The sequence below is a fragment of the Leuresthes tenuis genome, unplaced genomic scaffold (assembly GCF_036924035.1).
Source record: "Leuresthes tenuis unplaced genomic scaffold, fLeuTen1.0.hap1 SCAF_9, whole genome shotgun sequence".
Classification (NCBI taxonomy): Eukaryota; Metazoa; Chordata; class Actinopteri; order Atheriniformes; family Atherinopsidae; genus Leuresthes; species Leuresthes tenuis.
Genome location: NW_027325363.1, coordinates 17,668,386 through 17,686,946, shown reverse-complemented (window position 1 = coordinate 17,686,946; position 18,561 = coordinate 17,668,386). Strand labels below are relative to the sequence as shown.

Sequence of the window (18,561 nt, the reverse complement as noted above, 5' to 3'; positions counted from 1 at the left end):
GACTCTAGAAGAGAAGCATCAACGTACATCAAAAGGAAGGTCTTCATAAAATGTTCAAGAGAACAGAAAATAAAGCAATATCAGTGACCCAGTTCAAAAATCCACCCTGTTACAGAGAGGTCTTGTAACCTCTGACATGAGTATGACTCTTACTGACCTAATTATTATCCAACAGCCTGACAAACCTCACATAAAGAAATTAACTGGTTGGGTAGTTTTAGTTCCGGGATATTTATATATTATGATGCAGACCGCTGTTAATGCTGCTTTCATTCAGAGTGATGAAAGTAAGCTGGGTCTTTCCCGCTAAAAATGTTGGACTACGGTGTCCCTGAAGGCATGAATAACACAAAATGGCTTCTTTTTCAAGGAGATACATGGAGCAACAATGCCATATAGTGGTGCATTCACATCACTACCCTACACTTACAAACAATTATCCTCTCTTCTCCTGTTTTTTGCAGGCAAGAACAGAACTCTTTTAGTGAAAGGTTGTTGTACAAATATCATTCTTTGCTTGGTGAACCTCTGGTTTTGACCATGCTTATAAATCCACACATATGGTCAAACGCCTCCAGAGCGCACCAAGTGCATTATACATGGGGGCTTTTAATTGTTTTGTCCTTGAACAAGAGGTACTGCTGTTTACATCAGCAGGAGATGGAGCACCTCACAGCTGAGATCATGCTGAAACAAGTTAGTCAGTGGAAAAATACAGGGTTTCTACAGACATGTTCCGCAGTGCTCACTGGAAGCAGCGTTAGTGTGCAAAGCCAGTTGCCTTTACAATCCAGGTGTGGTGGGGGAAAAAAGGCATTTTGGCTGCATAAGTATGAGAGTTGACTTGAAACTTTAATACGATATGATCCGAATACTCTGACGGTTGTGACATCAGCTAAAACACACAGTTATGACAAAGTTTTGGTTTGTACAAAACACATGAGACAACATGTCTTGCTGAAACCACTGTTAACAAGAAAGGGGATGTGCATAAAATGTTCACTTTAGAATATTTTCTCAGCATTTAGCAGGGATTGTGATGGTCTATAAAAGGTATCAGCACATATGTTGAGCTTGAGCAAAACTGAACCAGACTGTAAATGTCTCACTGATTTTAGAAATGAATTACAATCAGACACTTTGTTACTGAACTCAACATTTGATTACAAGTGCAGGGGAATAACTGATAGGGAATAACATATTATATGATGGGCAATAACCCTGATTCTAATTTAGGTTCTGATATACACATGAGCTGTGAGCCCTACAGAAAATTTAAGAACAAATCTACTCATAGAACATACATCAGACTTTTACTCATCCATAGTAAATGTATTGATTTATATTTCTGGCAAAGCAACATCCATTTTCTTTCTCGTTTCTGTGTAACAAAGGATGGAGATTATTCCAAGATGCTATTTCCAAAAAACAAATTAAAGCTTCTAAATTTCCAAAAAACACAATGTAAAGCTATTTAATACATACAGGTAAAGAGTGTCAGTAGGTAAAGCATAAACCTTACAATTAAATTCAAAAGCAGTCAAAGTAATCAGTTTCCAACAATTTTGTCAAGCAAGTAAAAATATTCTTATGTTGGAAGCAACGGACATAGGCTAACTACTAAGTCATTCTACTTCTTGTAAAATAAATTAAAAATGGTATGTTATAGTTTAAGAATAGAAAAGCTGCATTTAGAGTGTAACTACACTGTGAGACATAAGAATAAACCTGTTCACTTTACCTTGTTAGATTCAGCGATGATTCTGTCTTGAAGAGATAGCTAACAAATCTGTTTCTCTAGTCAACCTCTTGCACACTTCTCAAGACCAAACAGGAATTACAAAACTTACATCTGTGCCCCAGTGTGTGTGTGAGACAACCTGTGAGAGGAGTGTGACTGAGAGCAAGGTTGCCCCTGATACATCTTGAATCTTGCAGTACCATTAACTAATTTGTTTCCAAAGTCCTAAGTCTGTCCAAAGTCCATGTATGTGTGTTTTTGAGATAGTGAGAAAGAACAAGAGACACATAGGGTGTGTGTGTGTTAATGAGTATGTGCGTGACCGTCTATCTTTTGTTACATATCACTGCGAGAACGATTTGGCTTATCTCAAGGTTCTTCCAGCTCTCTCTCTCCGGCAATGGCAATGTGACCCGTGAAGGCAATAAGAAAAGCAAAAATGTGGCGGCTAAGATGTGTTTTTGCTGCATCTGTGTTAGTGTTTTCCTGGTTCCAATGAATCCAAAACTTTACAAGCATGCCAAGATGAGTGCTTGATTTACACTGACTTGAGTATAAATCAGTGTTTGTCTGCATGTATCTAAGAAGTTACAGATTTGGAGTTCAAGGACATTTTTCAATTTTAGCAACAGTGGAGAAAACAAGCCTTGAACTATAACAAGCTACAAACTACTGGAAGGTGTCATATTATTTAAGCAATAATTTGTTTAAAGTGGATTGATTTGTCAGTGTATTGTTTGATTTCATTAAAGAGTTTTAAATCCCCTTCATTTAAGTTTGTAAATATGTTTTTTTGTTATCATCCATATCTTCAGAACAGCTTGTTGTTGAATTTCCAACACAATCATACTGTTTTATTGTCCATACATCCATTTTCTATACTCGCTTAATCCGTCGGTCAGATAGCAGGGGGGCTGGAGCCTATCCCAGCGGTCTGTTTTATTGTACCGTGTAAAAAAAGTTTAAAAAAAGAGTGTCCAGAGCCCTGTTGTTTCAGGAATCTGTCCATGTTTACAAAATAATTACTACAGACTATATAGTCTATGAGGATTAAGTAAATTGGAACAAGAACAGGTTATCAGTTGAGATAACTAAATTATTGATTTAAAAGCTATCAGTTTATGTTTTCAATAATTATTCAGTATTCATGTGATATAGGAAACCAATAATCTGCGCCATTTATTCCACAGATGCATAATAACTCTAATTCCAGCCAGGGTACATCATTGCCTTGGTCCCTGGATCTCATTACCCATGCCAATCGGAACCACTCTGAAGCTAATGGAGAGGGGACTCTTTATAGATGAACACCAGTAACTTCCGGTGGAAATTGTTTTGAAATTTTTAAAAGCTGGACAAGGAGACTGCCAGGTACTTACGTTGAATACTAATTAAAGTTTACTTGATGTTGATATTCGCCTATGTTTCAGCTCTTTTTACACAAAAGTCCTGCAGAAGTGTATAATAGTGTTGAGCTCGGAGAGACTTTAATTCGTACTATAAATATTAAGTTCCCGTGCTGGTCCTGTGTCGTTCATGCCAGAAAAACGCGAACTGATGAGTAATGGCTCATTTTTGTCTTTGAAGGTGGTGGTGGGGGGTTTATCTCTAACTCGTTGATTTACCCTGTGTATAATGTTGTCCCTTCGTGACAGCCATGTCCACGCTCTTCCCCTCCTTGCTACCGCGGATAACGGAGTCGCTGTGGTTTAACTTGGACCGACCGTGCGTGGACGAGGCGGAGCTGCACCAGCAGGAGCAGCAGCACCAAACCTGGGTACCCCCTCTGCTCCTGCACCGTTTCTTTCTCACTCTTCCCTCTCATGTTTTAATATGCGCTCTCCGTTTGCTGCAGTTGCAGAGCATTGCAGAAAAAGACAACAACCTGATGCCTATTGGAAAACCTATTTTCGAGGTATATTCATGAGTGTTTTGCCACAGTTTCACACATGGGCCACTTATATGCTGAAGTTTGCTCTATTTATATGATCTGCATTTCGTGGGTACAGGCAGGCTATGAAGAGGAGGAAGAAGAGGATGACGAGGATGAAGAAGACAGTGAGGAGGACTCCGAAGATGAAGAGGACATGCAGGACATGGATGAAATGAACGACTACAACGAGTCACCTGATGATGGCGAGATCAATGAGGTGCTTTCATCGAACCTTTTTGTTGTAGTTTTTCCAGGTCAGCGATGCCATTAACCAGACCAAGCATGTGGTTTGATTCTTATGAGACGTAGAAAGAACCAATGACAGCACTTATAATATCTCCTTTTATCTTACTAGCTTCTTTTTCCAAAGTAAACAGAGCAGTGATTATCTTCTGTCTGGTTGTGTTTCCTTCTGTCAGGTGGATATGGAAGGCCCAGACCAAGACCAAGACCAATGGATGATTTAAGACAAAGGACAATTTTTGTCAAGCTGTCTGGCTCTGAATTACCAATCCCTACTTGAAAAGCCATCTGCGACACATCTATTTATTATTTGTGAAACTAGGATAAGAATACAGTTGAAACGCAAAACGGGTTGAGGTCCGGTCATTTTTTTTTTTCAAACTTCAAGCTGAAGTCCGTCAGTCTCCGAACGCTTTGGACACGACTGCAAGTGTTGCTGCTTGCCACTAATTGATCTACTCGTGTGATGAATATGTGCGTGGAGACACTGCCGTTAAACTTAAGCTCCTGTGCACACGTCCTGTTTTTATTGGCATTCTGTGAACCTGCCAAGACGGTATAATCGTACGATCCACTTAAAGCAGCCCCGAGCCTTTCTGCTGCTCTAAAATAGACTCACAAACACAGTGCTGGTGTTTTGTAACTGGATGAGCACACCCGCTCAGTGGCAATTTCACGGATTGGCCCATTGATCTCCCATTTAAACTTTAACCTCGTCATATCGTCAGTCATGTGCTATTAAGAGTTTCCAAACAGCTGATTGAGCACAAACATTGGTTCAGTCAGCGGAATAATTTTTTACTGATGAAAACGACAGTACTTAGGCCTCCAATTCAGTTATGTTTCATTGCAGCGTCATGCATGTTGCTGACCTTTTGTTACAGACACCCCTCCAGTAGAATATTCACAAAACCTTGTAAAACATGCAATGTTCAGACGTTTAGATGAGTTCAGACGTTTTTTTACTACCAATGAAAACTGACCATCTTAACCCTCATGTGTTCATGGCATGCAGTTGTGTACAAAGGTTTTGGTTATTTCTACTGAAACGACTGGTTTTAACAATTTTATTAAATTATTTTTGATGAACAAGTGTTTTTGTTTTGGGTATTTTCACCTCCTATGAATAAACAATCAAATGTAACACGCCAGTGAGCAGTGTGAGTTGGATTTAAGCTGACTTGCTTTTCAGTGAGATAAAAATGTGTCTTATTCTGATAAGATACCCATGTGAAATTTGGTGGTAATGAAATTGAAGATTGTGTTGCTTCTTTTGTCTGCCATTTACTTTATATTATTTGATATTCAAAGTCAGGAAACATTTAAGTGCCAAAGACTTCCTTTGTCACGAACAGCGCAGTCTAAGCATGTATATACCTAACATGCCTTTTTTTATATTTTTTTATTTTAGTTATCACAATTGTACGGTTTTAACAAGTTTCTAACGTTTCCACTTTGCTGTTTGAACAATAATTTAATCATAACTTTTATTTTATTATTAATATTAATATAGATTTGGGATTATGAAATTAGTATATAGTTTCTTGCTCCATAGGGTTGTTTTTTTTTTTTTTTCATTATCCAGAGAGACCACTAGTATTGGGTTACTTTGGAGGACATTCCAGCATTTCCTTACACTGAGATAGGACATTTGGTACCAGCTCTCTGCCAAAGCCAGTGCCCTGTTTCACAGTTTTAAAAACAGCTCTAAACATTTCCCTCTTTTTTTCCTCATGCTCCAAATTGCCATAAAGTTACATTAAGTTTGTCTTTATAGCTTTTTTTGTAATCTTACAGAATGATAAATGCTCTGATGAAGTAATAGAAACTAGACAGCGCAATGCTGCAATCTTAAGGCAGAGATGGATTTTCAGGGAAGATTTGCCTGAACATGAAGAGTTCCATCTTTCCTTTGCACATCTAAAAACGTGGACTGTGAAATTCTCGTCTACTTGATTCCCTGATACACCAGCTCAGCCATCCCATCCCTGATGCCTTTGCTGTACTCCAGCATGGCTCTGTGGATCTTCCACTCGTACAAGCCACTTTTGCGAAGGTGTCGAAGAAACTTCGGAGCCCCAGGAAACAAAACGTTGTCGGCCAAAATCATAGATCCTTTTCCGAGCAGGCCAGAGCCCTCCAGCATCTGTGACACACAGAGCCAGGAAATGAAGAAGATGAGTCGGTAAAAAGAAAGCTTTCTTTCCAATGTAATCTTTTATCTGTTATCTTAATAATCATCTTTAATGGACTCAAATGGGGAACATTTACATGCACAAACGCTCAGCTCGTCAAGGGACTCTTTACTCCTTGAAAGCCATCATCTAAGTAAAATGGTAAGAAGAACCAGGTCCCTCATTTTTATATCTCAAGCCCTCTGAGCAAAGCAGAGGAAGAGCTTAAGTTAAGCCGCCTGGGATCATAAAAAATAAGATGCAATTTTAACGATTCATTACCTGCAGGTCAGGCAAGTAGCATTTCTTCCAGTGGTCCATGAAAACAAAGTCCACCCTCTCTAAATTGTAGTCGGACCGCAGCCGAGGTATCACTTCATCAGATGGATTAACGATGAGCTCCACCTGGAGAAACACAGAGGTACATAAAAGCTGCCAAAAAGTGCATGAAGTACTTTGGCTATGATGTGGAATTTTTGTAAATAGCTGACATGTTCTTGTTGTCTCACCGTGTCATCATCAAACCCTGCCAGGCGGATGATTTTCTCAGCAATAGCAGCATTCCTCTGATCCATCTCAATGCTGTAGAGCCTGGCCCCCAGAGGCAGAGTCCGGGCGATCCGTATGGTGCTGTATCCGCAGTGGGCCCCCAGCTCCAGCACTGTCAGAGGGCTCTGCTCTATCAGCAGACGGTCCAGGATTTTGCCTAAGGAAATATGTGGATTTGGGATTTAGACTTTACATCAACACTTTATCTCTACATCTTAGAACCGTCCTCTAAACATTGTCAGCACCTTTTTTAGGCCCAATGTTGCTGATGAACTCCACCTTGCTGCACCAGCAATCGAAGGCATCCAGGATGCTGTCAGGGTCTCCAGGGGTGGAGTGAGTGAGAACATACTGGTAGGCCCGCTCTTCCCGGCTCAGACCAGTGACACAGTCCTTCCATATTCTTACCAGGACCGCCCGATAGAACAGCACAAAGTAGTAGCGGTACCGAATTATCAGCGTCAGCAGAAGAGGAATGAAGGCAAAGGCGATAGCTGGTGACACCATCCTTGCACAGAAAGAAACACGCACACAAAGAGCGAGATTCAGTTGCAGATTTCCTTTTTTAAACCTAATTGTTAATGTGGTCCTGACACTCCCCATCAAATCATATTTGATGTTTAAATATTCTAATATGTCACACTATGTTTCCTATGTATCAGTTTTGAACTTATATCAATTACAAAAGCAGCTCCATCCTTGATTTTATATGTATCTTGTCCTCAACTGCACTGCTCTGTTTTCTGAAACAGCTGCAGTTTTCTTCTCATATGAAGCAGGGTATTTATCATTTTCACGGACGTAAGAGGACACAAGGATTAACAACAATCGTTACACAATCTATTCTACTCCTTAACTGCTGAGTCATTTTTTTCCCAATATGGTCATGTTTGGCCATTATACATGTCTTCTATGATGTTATTAGTCGCGGTCACAAGTAATTGCTGTAAAATGTCAAAATCTCAGTAACTGATGCAAAGAAAGATGATTAAATTGAAAAAATATTGTGCTGGGATAGTGCTGACAATTATAAGGGCTTTCTAGAAAATTAAAAACTCCACCAAGTTACATTTTAGATGCATAAAATACATTTTTGACACACTCAGCTCTACACAAGTCTTTTTCCCATGCTGTAGTAGATGAGGTAATAAGTGTCGTGCCTCTCTAGATGTTTCCTCTGCCTCAGGTAACTGTAGACTTCAGACTCTCTGCTGTCACACCAACCAGATGCTACAGCCTAACAAGATATTCTGACTGCCCCAGGGAAAAACAATGCGCACACAAAATAAAGCTCACCTATTTATCTGAAGAGCAGAGGGGCTGATGATGAACAGAGCCAATAAGTAGTACTTCAGCTGAGACAGGTGCAGAAATACGAAGAGTGTGTGCGTTCAGGAGAAGGGCAGAGACTCTGCAATATGAATAATTTAAGCATCACGTGCATGATGATATAGATCCTGTAGTTAAGTCAAGTTAACAGATACTGAGATCAACATAGCGTGTTAACATCGCCTTTTCTCCTTTTTGACGAGGCACTAAATACCGCCATCTTAAAAACATTCAAAATAAGGCTAACAGTGTGAAAAGGAGCAGACACAGAGCAACAGAGTGCTGCAGAAACCGATATATCAAGTTAACATCAACAGGTGTGCATCTGTGTGTGCCTCTATGGAGTCCAGTTTCCTGAGTCATGATGGAAAGATCGAGGAAAAAAACAGCAGAAAGCTCATGTCTGAGTCTCCATAAATACAACTCCAACGTTATATAAACGTGTTTATTCAAATACAGGCAAAAAAACATTTGAAAACACAGGGAAACCATGCGAGGCAAGAATAAATGTAACATACAAAATAGAAAAAAGGAAAGCAACTCAAAACTAAAAAATTGTTCTTGTCTTTATGTGTCCCATCACCTTTCTTTTCACTGGGTCTCCTCTGCTGTGTCCCAGCCTTGTTGTTCTCGTTGTCTTTGTCAGTGTTTTAACTCATCAAACAACAAAAAGTATAAGATTCATGCTGATGTGGCACAAATGATCCAATAATAGCAAAATAAAAAAGGACTAACGACCTTTAGACCCCTTAACTGGAAATATGTCTGAGTGAGATCAGTCTAAAGCGATCGTCCCCAAAACAACTCACCTCTTTAGTTCTGTTAGTTATTTGATCAGTGAGCTACATTATCTGTCTTCCATGTTCATAAATATACACAAATGTTGGCCCAGTTGTAATTGTATTATAGTCAAACAGGGACTTTTGTGATTGTGCCTCATCATCATTGTTTCTGTGGCATTCCTAGAATTATATCAGAACTGGGGACCAAAGTGAACCAATAATCTTTATTCTTTAAAAAAATGTTTTCGTAAAAACAATTTAAAGCGTTTAACAGTCAGTTTAACAGCAGGCACACAACGTGTAGTCATTCTGTATTGTTTTTCAGCTACACTTAGGTGATTTATTCAGAGCTATTTAGCAAATATTATCTGCTCATTTATTCGTATATTGTTCCTGATGGCTGATTTCTGGGTTAGTGTGATAGATTTTGTGTACATTTCAGTGAAGTGTTGCTATGAGCAACACACGGTTACGGCCTGCATAAAGCAGCATCCACAGAGAAGGACTGCAATCGTTAATAACTTGCTGGTTAAAGGTCTGGACAGGATTGTTTAAGAAGAGCTCTGATAAACTTCTTCAGCTCTTTGTCCCCTCTGGTCCATCTTACCAGTCGAGTCAGCACCAGTCTTCCTTCTTCAGCCTTAGCCAGGGCCAAGTACCATCCGCTATAGACAGGCTTCCCCACTTTCCCTCCTTCTTTTGCCTGTTTCCCATCTATCTGCTGCTCCCCCAGCTCTGTGTCTTCATTTGTCTCTGCAGAGTCTAAGCCGGGACAAGTACAGCTGCCACCTTCCTGCAGCCACAAAGCGCCGTGGGCCATCGCGCCTGCAATGTCCTCCGCCCTTTCTGGCCCTCCCCCTGCCCACCTGAGGACGCGGCTGCGGGCCAGAGGCACCAGCTGACGGTCACCTCCCACTGTCGACATGCTGCCCAGACGCATCTTTAAGGCTGCGACAGAGACAAAAAGAACACGATTCAACAGGTGTCGCTTTAGAATCACTAAAACAACATCCCTATTTAATTTATTTTGCTCCAGGTTTTTAAAAGAATGCTGTCTTTTTTTTAATGTTATGCTACATTGTATGACCTTCGTGGAAAAGGAGAAGCATTTGCTGAGAACCCACATCATTTGCTCTCACCATATGGACTGTGGCAGAAGTTTTCCTGGATGTCAGCCTCTCCTTCAGCAGCCAGGCTGCAGGCATCACACATAACACTCCCTGGAAGATGGGGAAAAAAATTAGATCATTTGACGGTGGTTTGTCTGTTGAACTTCAACAGCAGAAACTTCAAATAATTCCAATCAGTTTTAAGGTTATGTCATATTGGAGAAATATAACTTAACTGATCTGTGAAGTGAAATTTCCACAGTTACTACTGTGCAACAAACAAGAATGGGAAACAGTTTATCAAATTAATAAAATAAGAAAATCAATAATAAAATGTTAATATATATCTATGTATGTAAAAAAAAAAAAAGATTACAACATGCTAAATGCATTACTAATATTACAATGCCTGATTATACAGTAACTATCAACAGTTGAGGATGATAATCACTAGAGATAAAAATTTGGAACTTATTTTGTGCTTTGCGCCAAGATATCATGGGATCATTGCAGCACTTCAGTGTACATTTGCATTAATCAAATAATTATATAAGTAAAAGAACAGTGATGAGAACTCATTGCACTAAAAGTATCAAAATTGAAAGTGCTCTTTCTGGAGATCTATGGCCTTAGTATTATACTGTCACGTTTTCTGTATTGCTATTGGAGCTACAAAGTGCAAACACTTGCATTTTAATCCTTACTAACAGTTCAGATGCTTGGTTGTGTAATCTCCAACCAAGGGGTCACTATGCAACACGATGGAGTCTTGGGGGGAAAAAAATTATGAAAGAGGAAATTTTTATTTAAATCCAGTATTCATATCAGTTTAGCTTGATTGTTTGAACTCCTTTAAGTCTTAAACAATTACTAGAGTGAAAGTGAGATGGACTTTTCAAGAAAAATGTCTATTTGGTATAAACTGACGTAGTTAAAAACACAAACTGCAGGCTACATAAGCAGCTGCTTGAGTAGAGAACAGTCAACGCCCCGTGATTGTTCGCCTGCTCTGAAGATGGAAATAGTCTGATGTATGCCATGTTAGTGACTTGTGTTTGTGATGTTACTTTGTGGAGTGTTTTGATTAGGGAAGAAAAAAAATAGCTACGTGAGATAAAACGTGACAGATCCGTTTACCAACCTTTCTGCGTCTCTTCGTGCCTGACCTCCTCTTCCGTCCACCCCTGCCGCTCCCCGGTTGCTGGGATACAGAGCTGCGTTCCGAGCGGGAACCGGGTGCAGTTAAACATCTCCGGCCACGGGAACCCGAACGCGCTCATCACAGGCACGCAGCCGTCCCGCACGGCCTCGCACAGGCTCCTGCAGGGGCTCACGGGCCCGTTGAGCTCCGGCAGACACACCGGGGCGAACAGTGAGCACAGGAACTTATTCGTGTCCCGGTGACACAGCTTGGAGATTAGTGGCAGCCAGGCCGCCGACTGCTGCTGGGCCTCTTTCAGTGAATCATGGCCGAGCAAGTTGGGGATCCACATGCGCCTATAGCCGATCCCGTGGCACAGAGACAGGGTGCTCGGCATGGGTTTACACACCGAGCGTACCGAGGAGCTGAACCCGAGAGAAGGCGGTCCGAGTGGGACAGGAGGCACTGCATCGGAGGCATGAGATCCTCTGAACAGCACAACAAAGCTGAGCAGAAAAACAGACATTGTTTTTGCTCCGAGTGAAGTCTTCGCAGCTTCTCTGTCTGGACCTGAAGGTGTAAATAAAGAGGTGTGGAAGAAACGTGGGGTAATGAGAGGGCAGGCGCCTCCCAGCCATTATCCCACCCCATCAGACTGCTGTCTGACTCCACAATTACCAGAACATTTCCATGTGTCATGCAGGCTGTTTGTGTCGAACGGCAAAGAAAACAAACCTTCAGTCTGATACAGTTAAGCACAGTCAAGTTTGGCTCTTTGCAGCTATGGCTCACCTTGTGATTCGACTCCAGACTTCTTTACATACATTTACAGTGAAAATAACTTGTGTATTCGAAGGGGCTGACCTGAGAGCACATCTATATTTTTTTAGAGAGGTTTTAGAATAAAACTGATGCGACTCCATTTTCCAATTCCTTATGGAAAGAAACTCGCACAAATCCATGTCTCTGTGTTAGCATTTGAATAGCACTTCACTTAATATTTAAATAAGAATAATATTTCACAGTTGAAACTACCATTTCAGCGTGTGTGACACCATCATCTTGTATTTAGCCAGAGGGTGTCATCTTTTCCAGAAAGACTGCCACATGTCAACCAACGTGCCCCATCCTGCATGTTGGTTCCTGCAGTTTCTAGTAGAAACGTTACAAACTCTTTTAGACACAAGTAAAGTTTCTAGAGGAGCTGTCAACAACGAAGCAAAGGAGAAAAGCATTGCTCAGCAGGTTGCCACTTCACTCAAGTAGGGGGCCTTATTGTTATACATCAGTTTTAGCTTTCCGCTGAGCAAAGTGATGTAATATTTGAAGCCAAACAAGATTCCTGTTTATAAATTCAAGACAACTTGGCTGGTTAGTGCTCATAAGTTTGATGTTGGGCACCTCTTACCTACAGCTACCGTCCTCCATGAGTTGATTTTCAAATATGTCACCCTTAAGTTCCTGTGTACTGTCTGCATATAAAGAGACGACACATGGTGGCTTCTCATGTATAGTCTTTAAACCAATATTATTGATTGACAAGGTTTTAAAAAGGTGAGGGGTGGGATCGACTGTGGCTCGTATTGTTCTTTTGTGAGCAGAGAAGGAGGAAGTGCTTATTATACTACAATTTTGAGATACATGCAAGTAAAAACTGTGGATTCCAAACTTTATAGATGAAAAATCAAGTTTTATCAGCAAAACATTCTGAGAGCACGAGGTTTAAGTTTTCATGACGAACGGAAAGGGGCTCAGTGTTCTGCTTGTAAATCTTTAAATCTTGGTTTACTGATACTAATGCATGAGTATGAAATTAATATTTACACATTGTACCTAAAGCAGAACGGATCTTTGTCATTTTATGTAATGTTAAGTGTGTTAATGTACCGCTGAAGTCATCATCGTTAATTTCTTCATTGAAATGATGACATTTAAACTTAAAGTTATACAGTATCTCCTTCTGAAACACATGGAGTCGAAGATGGCATGAAATCCAAATATTGCAGAACCTAAGAACCGCAGGTTACTTTATATCACTGTAAAGGCTGCCTGGCAGAGAAAAGCCCAAATAATTGAATAACAAAAAGCACCGCAGTGAAATAGCTGTGTAATTTTAATCTGAAATGTACCATTTGATTTCCGTCATTTTATACATTGCACTTATTTCCAGATACACCGCTAAACTGCACGTTTGCTCGTTTTGGTCACGTTTGAAATTTCCGCCTTCACGTGATGGAGGCCGTCGTTGCTTCTCAAATACCGGAAGTGGTCGTTGTGTTGTTGTTGCACCACAGCTGCTGTCATGTGATAGCTCGTCTGAGAAGCTGCTGGCTACAGTGGCTTCCTACCTTTAGATGAGGCTAAAGTAAAAACACCCCGGAGAGGAGTTTTATGTTTGTTGGAGAAGAACAACACGGCTCGTTTCTGACGGAGAGCAGTGAAGCCGGGGTTGTGTAGTTTGGCCCCTCGGACGCTGCCATGGGTTGCTGTTACAGCAGCGAGAACGAGAACACAAGTCAGGTAGTTAGTTAGCTGCTAGCTGGCTAAAACCGATAAATGCATTCTGGTCTTCCCCAGAAACCAAGTACGCGCTGGTGTTAAATGCTTTGAGGGTGTTTATGAGTGATTTGAATAACGTTTGTGTCGACATTTTCAAGGGGTCATTTTGTCACGGATAATATTTTGAGGCCGAAAAGCAGCTTTAGCTTGCTGCTTAAAGCCTGCGGGATAGGCCTGACTCGGGTCAGACTGTGAAGTTGGCACCAGTGAAAACCACCACAGAGGAGAAGAGCTTCATCCATCTGAATTGTTGGCTTCGTTACAATTCTTTCTGAACCTATTTAGACATTTCTCCGTCTGATAAGCGCTGACCTTGTTCACACTTGTTGACCTGATAGTCAATTGTGACCTGTGTTTTTAACCAATATCAGAGGTGATTGACTTTCTGGATTCATTGTTGGTGTGCGCTGTGTCATATGACCTTAAAGATTCCCAGCTATTTTTGTAAACGGAAACAAAGTCTGTTCCTCCTTCATACGGAATATCTTAACTCACAAGCAGTTTATCCTCATGGGAATACATTTAAAGCACCCTTTCTCTCCGTCTGTGTTGTAACGCTTTAAAGCATATTAGTTGATAAACTTTTTTGTATTTTTTTTTAAAAGGATCCCTGTGACGATTCGACCATATCGATTTGTGGAAAATGCCCAATTTCTAATAGTCCCCTTTTGCGGGGACATTTTGATTTGATTTACAGTAGATTACTTTCAAATCGAACTTTAGTGTTGCAGTTTCAGTCTGTTGCATCTAAAACAAGAAATTTGCCTCTAAAATTGAAGCTGCTGTATGACCTGATATTAGGAAGAGAACTTGGTGGTTAACTGCTTGTAGGAATATCTTTGTTAACGTTCTTGTTGCTTGATAAAGAACAGTCAGTCAAATCTGTGGTTGTGTCAAGGTTGGTAGAGTAAATATATATGTTCTGATAACACTGCAGCCTTTGTTGTGTTGAACTCTCGGGTTGAACTGTTCGGCCCAGGGGTTTGCAGGTTGATATGCGTTGATGTGCTCACCGTCTGTAAGTGTTGTTCACAGTTGGCTAAGCAAACCCCTCAGGTCGTTGTTACCACCCCTGATTGTTTAATAGCGATAGAATGCTTCATTTAATTTGAATCATTTGTCAAAATTGCCTGAGACTATCTTTCATTTTATATTCTGATTCTGTTCTAGGACGTTAATGACGAAACAAAGCCTCTGATCCCCCCAAACCCTGTCAGCAAACCTCCAAATGGGACTGACTGGATCACAAACAGCGTCCCGTCAGCGCGGACAGATGAGCAGGCCCTACTTACATCCATCCTGACGAAGACGGCACAGTAAGACGCCTTGATACAAGCGTTGACTGGTTCAGTTACAGCAGGAGTTCTCTTTTTTTTACAGTAAAACGGTAATTTGGGAGCCACGATAATGTCATAATTTCTTGTCTTTTAGGAATATCATTGACGTGTCAGCAGCTGACTCTGTTGTGATGGAGCAGCATGAGTACATGGACAAAGCTAGACAATACAGGTATGTGGATGAGGTGTTTTTGTTGCTGCTCGTCAACGGGCCAGAGCGGGCTTTAAACTGAGATTAAACTGTTTTTATTGCCCTCCTCTGAACATTATTGTTTGGCTGAATTGTCTGTAGCATGTCAACTGAATATTAGATGCATAGGGTGATAATAGTTTGGTCATTTTGAAAATGTTGAGCTTGAAATTGTGCTGTCATGTGATTATGCCTGTCTAATTAATGCAATGTGGAAAAGGAGACGGTTACTAAACCGTTTAGATTCCTCTTTAGATGATATTATGTAGTGGGCCAGCTGGGGGACGCCTTTGGTTGTTTTTTTTGTTTTTTTTGCACACACGAAGGTGGGGAAAATGAAAGTGTTTGCAAGAAATTTCCTCACCGACCCAAAAGCTGAAGAGGAGCTTGCAAAGCAGTTGATTTTTACCACAAAGTTACAACAGTGCTAGCGTTTCCCCTGAAGCTTTGACCCTTTTTTTAGTGACATCTAGTGGCAGTAAGATTTTCTATCGGAACAAAGCAGCTCTCTTTAGACTAGAATCCAGGTGCAGATTAGGTTCTCAGAGATGTCAGCAGTATGGTTTGTGACAGAGATTATTCCACGCAAAGTGTGTTTTTTAACCTTAACTCAACAAGCAAAGTAAGCTTCTGTTTTTTTTTTTTTGTTCCAGTACAAAGCTGGCTGTGTTGAGCACCAGCCTTCCCCAAAAGAAAGCCCTCACTCTCCCCTCCCTCACCAGCCAGCCCCACCAAGTGCTTGCAAGTGACCTGGTGCCATACTCAGATGTTCAGCAGGTATGCATAAATGGGCACACACTGACAACATTGCATTGCTTTATGTCATATGCTGTTCCTCCCTGTTGGGCCCAGTCAGCATTTTGGAAAGCAGTACACAGCATGACGGGCTGTGCGGTATTTCAGTCTTAAAATAGATCTCAAAGACATTTAATGCACTTTTGATCCACCAAATGAGAAATTCAGTGCTCAAATTGGGAAGTTTGCTTAACAACAACAACAACATACAAACTCTGTTCTCTCATTTTCTTTGCAGGTATCCAAGATAGCAGCTTATGCTTACAGTGCAATCTCTCAAATCAAAGTGGATGCTAAAGAGGAACTTGTGGTCCAGTTTGCCATTCCCTGATTCTGCGATTCTGGCCTGCATATTGTTCCTCCCGTCCCACCTTCTCTGTGTCATTCCTGCATCCTCATCCTCCAGCCCACCTTTTATTAAAGCATTCTGATCCATGTGCTTCTTAGCTATGCCTCTAACTGCTACAAACTCAGAGAACAGGAAGGATTTCACCCCCTGGCTGTCACTTTTGTCAAATTAAATGTCAATCGGTGGCAATTTGTCAGTTATCATATGAGCATTTGAAGATGATGTAGTGTAGATGGGTATGATCTCATACTCCAACAAGGCCTGCTCTGTACATAGTGCATGGATCACAGGCTTTGTCCACACTAGGTGTAGGGGGGGAAAAATCCTCATATATCCTTCTTGATCATTTCTTTTTTTTTTTTTTTTTTTTTAAATCGAGGATTTCAGGGCCTACTCAGTATCTTTTGTTAGATTTTGTTAGATTCCCTAGCTTGTATACTCATCAAACACGGTGCGCTTCACACCATGCGGTTGTCCAGAGGCATGGGAAAATGTACAGTGTAATCACCTGCAACAGAGCTGTGGGATTATTGGCTTATATATTAGTTTAGACTGTCCACTGGAACAAGACATCTGAGGAGTTTGCGTAACTTCGGATAGTGGGAATTTTCAGGTGCAAATGCACATGTTGAACAAAAACGGGAGGAAAAAAAAATCCGTCTTTTTTTCCTCAGTTTTTCCTTTAATAGATAAGATATCAACAATAGAGCCTGGAAAAAAAAGGGATTTTTATTTATTTTTTCCCCCCAAGATTAAGATCTCATTATAATTGTAACAGTTGTCCTGATGCATTTGGGTAACTTGGGTCTCACTTTGCACTAAGAACCATGTGCCATCACACCAACCTGGCTGTATTAAAATGAACTAGCTGCCGTTACGTTTAAACGATAACGGCAGAAGAAGGGTTTAACGATCTCTTTCCCACTTTGCGATCTGGTATTCCTTCTGAGGCCACATCACAGGTAACCATGATTTGGCCTTCTACGAATAGTGTTCTCTGGTGGGTGAGGATACATAGGCAAGCAGACGGTTGCCGGCTGGGTAGGTCTACTGATGTCACTGGGAACGGGGAAGCGGTTGATCATTCTTAGAGGCGCAGTGCTCGACTTTACAGACAGCAGTGTGCAAGTTTCCAGCCCTACAGATGAGCTGGCCGCAGCCTCGCGTGCTTAATAGCAGTGGAGGCATTCAGAGTTGAAGGGGATGGGCGTGGGGAGGATTGCAGGGACAGACATTGTGTTTTCATGCCTTTGTATAGACTTTTTCTGATCGACCATATAGACAGATGATGAAATGTATGAACTTCTTCTTTGTGTCTCGAGATCGTTGGTCAGACTCGGCAAAGATCTTGTGAGGATGAGAGTTTTTATGAAACACACGGCAACACTTCTAAGGCCTGCATTTGTTTGCTTTTACGCAAAGCGTTAAGCTGCAGATTGTTCATATTAATCAGAAACTAACCATTGTAGCAGTGTGGGGGGGAGTGCTAACAAATCTATGTACCACAGCAGATTAAATGATCTCAGACCCTTTTGTGATTATTTATTTTTGTTCTTAAGTGTATATTTGCTCTCCGGAGAAAGAGAGCGCACGACTGTGTAGGCAGAGAGCATCGTGAGCATGCTCTCGGGTCGCTAAAGGGATGTTCTGCAAGGCTGTGATTATTTCAAACCACGCAACTGATTTGAGCTTTTTGTTTTTTTTTGCAATGAGTTCTTGGCGTTTCTTTTGGTTTTTGTTTTTCTGTTTTTGTTTGTTACTCGAATGTGTAATACTACCTGAAATATTGTATGTTTGTAATATCTTAGGCAAGTACCAAAAAAGTTTTAAAATCTTTTTTGTTTTTTTGTTGTTGTTTAATCAGTTCATTAAAAACTTTCAACAAAGTACTCGTCTTACTAAAGAAGTTTGACATCCGCATGCTCATATCTGATAAATAGTGAGACAACAGTAAGGGTGTGTGTAACTGTTAAAGCAAAAAGCTAAAAATCCAAATATTTCTTCATCAGACGCCCAGTTAGAGACATGATTATCTAGTTAAATTAATGTTGTTGTGAGCTAGCCGCAGTTTACAGAACTACTTTGTTATGAGCTCGTCTTTTGGAACTTCCATGTGTAAAAGTGTCTTCCTTGTTCAGTCGGCACCAGCTCTACAAGAGTGAGGCCAAACGGACCTCTCTGTGAAAGGTGTGTTAGTTTTTGAAAGATTAGTTTATTATTGCTATAATATATCTATATATATATATATATATATATCCGCCTAACCAATACTTTCACGTAGAAACAATACAACAGCCTCAAAGCAAGAGTACGTTTTTTTTTAATTGTCA

General features: G+C 40.7%; 4 protein-coding genes across 4 annotated transcripts; 2 read left to right on the top strand and 2 right to left on the bottom strand.

Moving 5' to 3' along the window:
* The first annotated feature begins 3,031 nt into the window (after window positions 1–3,031).
* On the top strand, window positions 3,032–5,068 carry anapc15 (anaphase promoting complex subunit 15). Its single transcript, XM_072391749.1, has 5 exons — window positions 3,032–3,112; window positions 3,397–3,518; window positions 3,597–3,656; window positions 3,751–3,891; window positions 4,094–5,068. The coding sequence occupies exons 2-5, from the start codon at window positions 3,399–3,401 to the stop codon at window positions 4,139–4,141; spliced, it is 369 nt and encodes a 122-aa protein (XP_072247850.1). The 5' UTR covers window positions 3,032–3,112; window positions 3,397–3,398; the 3' UTR covers window positions 4,142–5,068.
* Window positions 5,069–5,865: 797 nt separating this feature from the next.
* Window positions 5,866–7,147, bottom strand: tomt (transmembrane O-methyltransferase). Its single transcript, XM_072391748.1, has 4 exons — window positions 6,886–7,147; window positions 6,601–6,797; window positions 6,374–6,496; window positions 5,866–6,063 (listed from the first exon to the last, which is right to left on the bottom strand). Exons 1-4 carry the CDS (start codon window positions 7,145–7,147, stop codon window positions 5,866–5,868), a joined length of 780 nt encoding a protein of 259 aa, XP_072247849.1.
* A 1,269-nt stretch (window positions 7,148–8,416) lies between these two features.
* Window positions 8,417–11,571, bottom strand: sfrp2l (secreted frizzled-related protein 2 like). The gene is made up of 3 exons (XM_072391747.1): window positions 11,002–11,571; window positions 9,891–9,971; window positions 8,417–9,699 (listed from the first exon to the last, which is right to left on the bottom strand). Exons 1-3 carry the CDS (start codon window positions 11,525–11,527, stop codon window positions 9,281–9,283), a joined length of 1,026 nt encoding a protein of 341 aa, XP_072247848.1. The 5' UTR covers window positions 11,528–11,571; the 3' UTR covers window positions 8,417–9,280.
* A 1,700-nt stretch (window positions 11,572–13,271) lies between these two features.
* lamtor1 (late endosomal/lysosomal adaptor, MAPK and MTOR activator 1) lies at window positions 13,272–17,671 on the top strand. The gene is made up of 5 exons (XM_072392604.1): window positions 13,272–13,521; window positions 14,731–14,876; window positions 14,992–15,069; window positions 15,741–15,864; window positions 16,121–17,671. The coding sequence occupies exons 1-5, from the start codon at window positions 13,480–13,482 to the stop codon at window positions 16,211–16,213; spliced, it is 483 nt and encodes a 160-aa protein (XP_072248705.1). The 5' UTR covers window positions 13,272–13,479; the 3' UTR covers window positions 16,214–17,671.
* The last annotated feature ends 890 nt before the right edge of the window (window positions 17,672–18,561 follow it).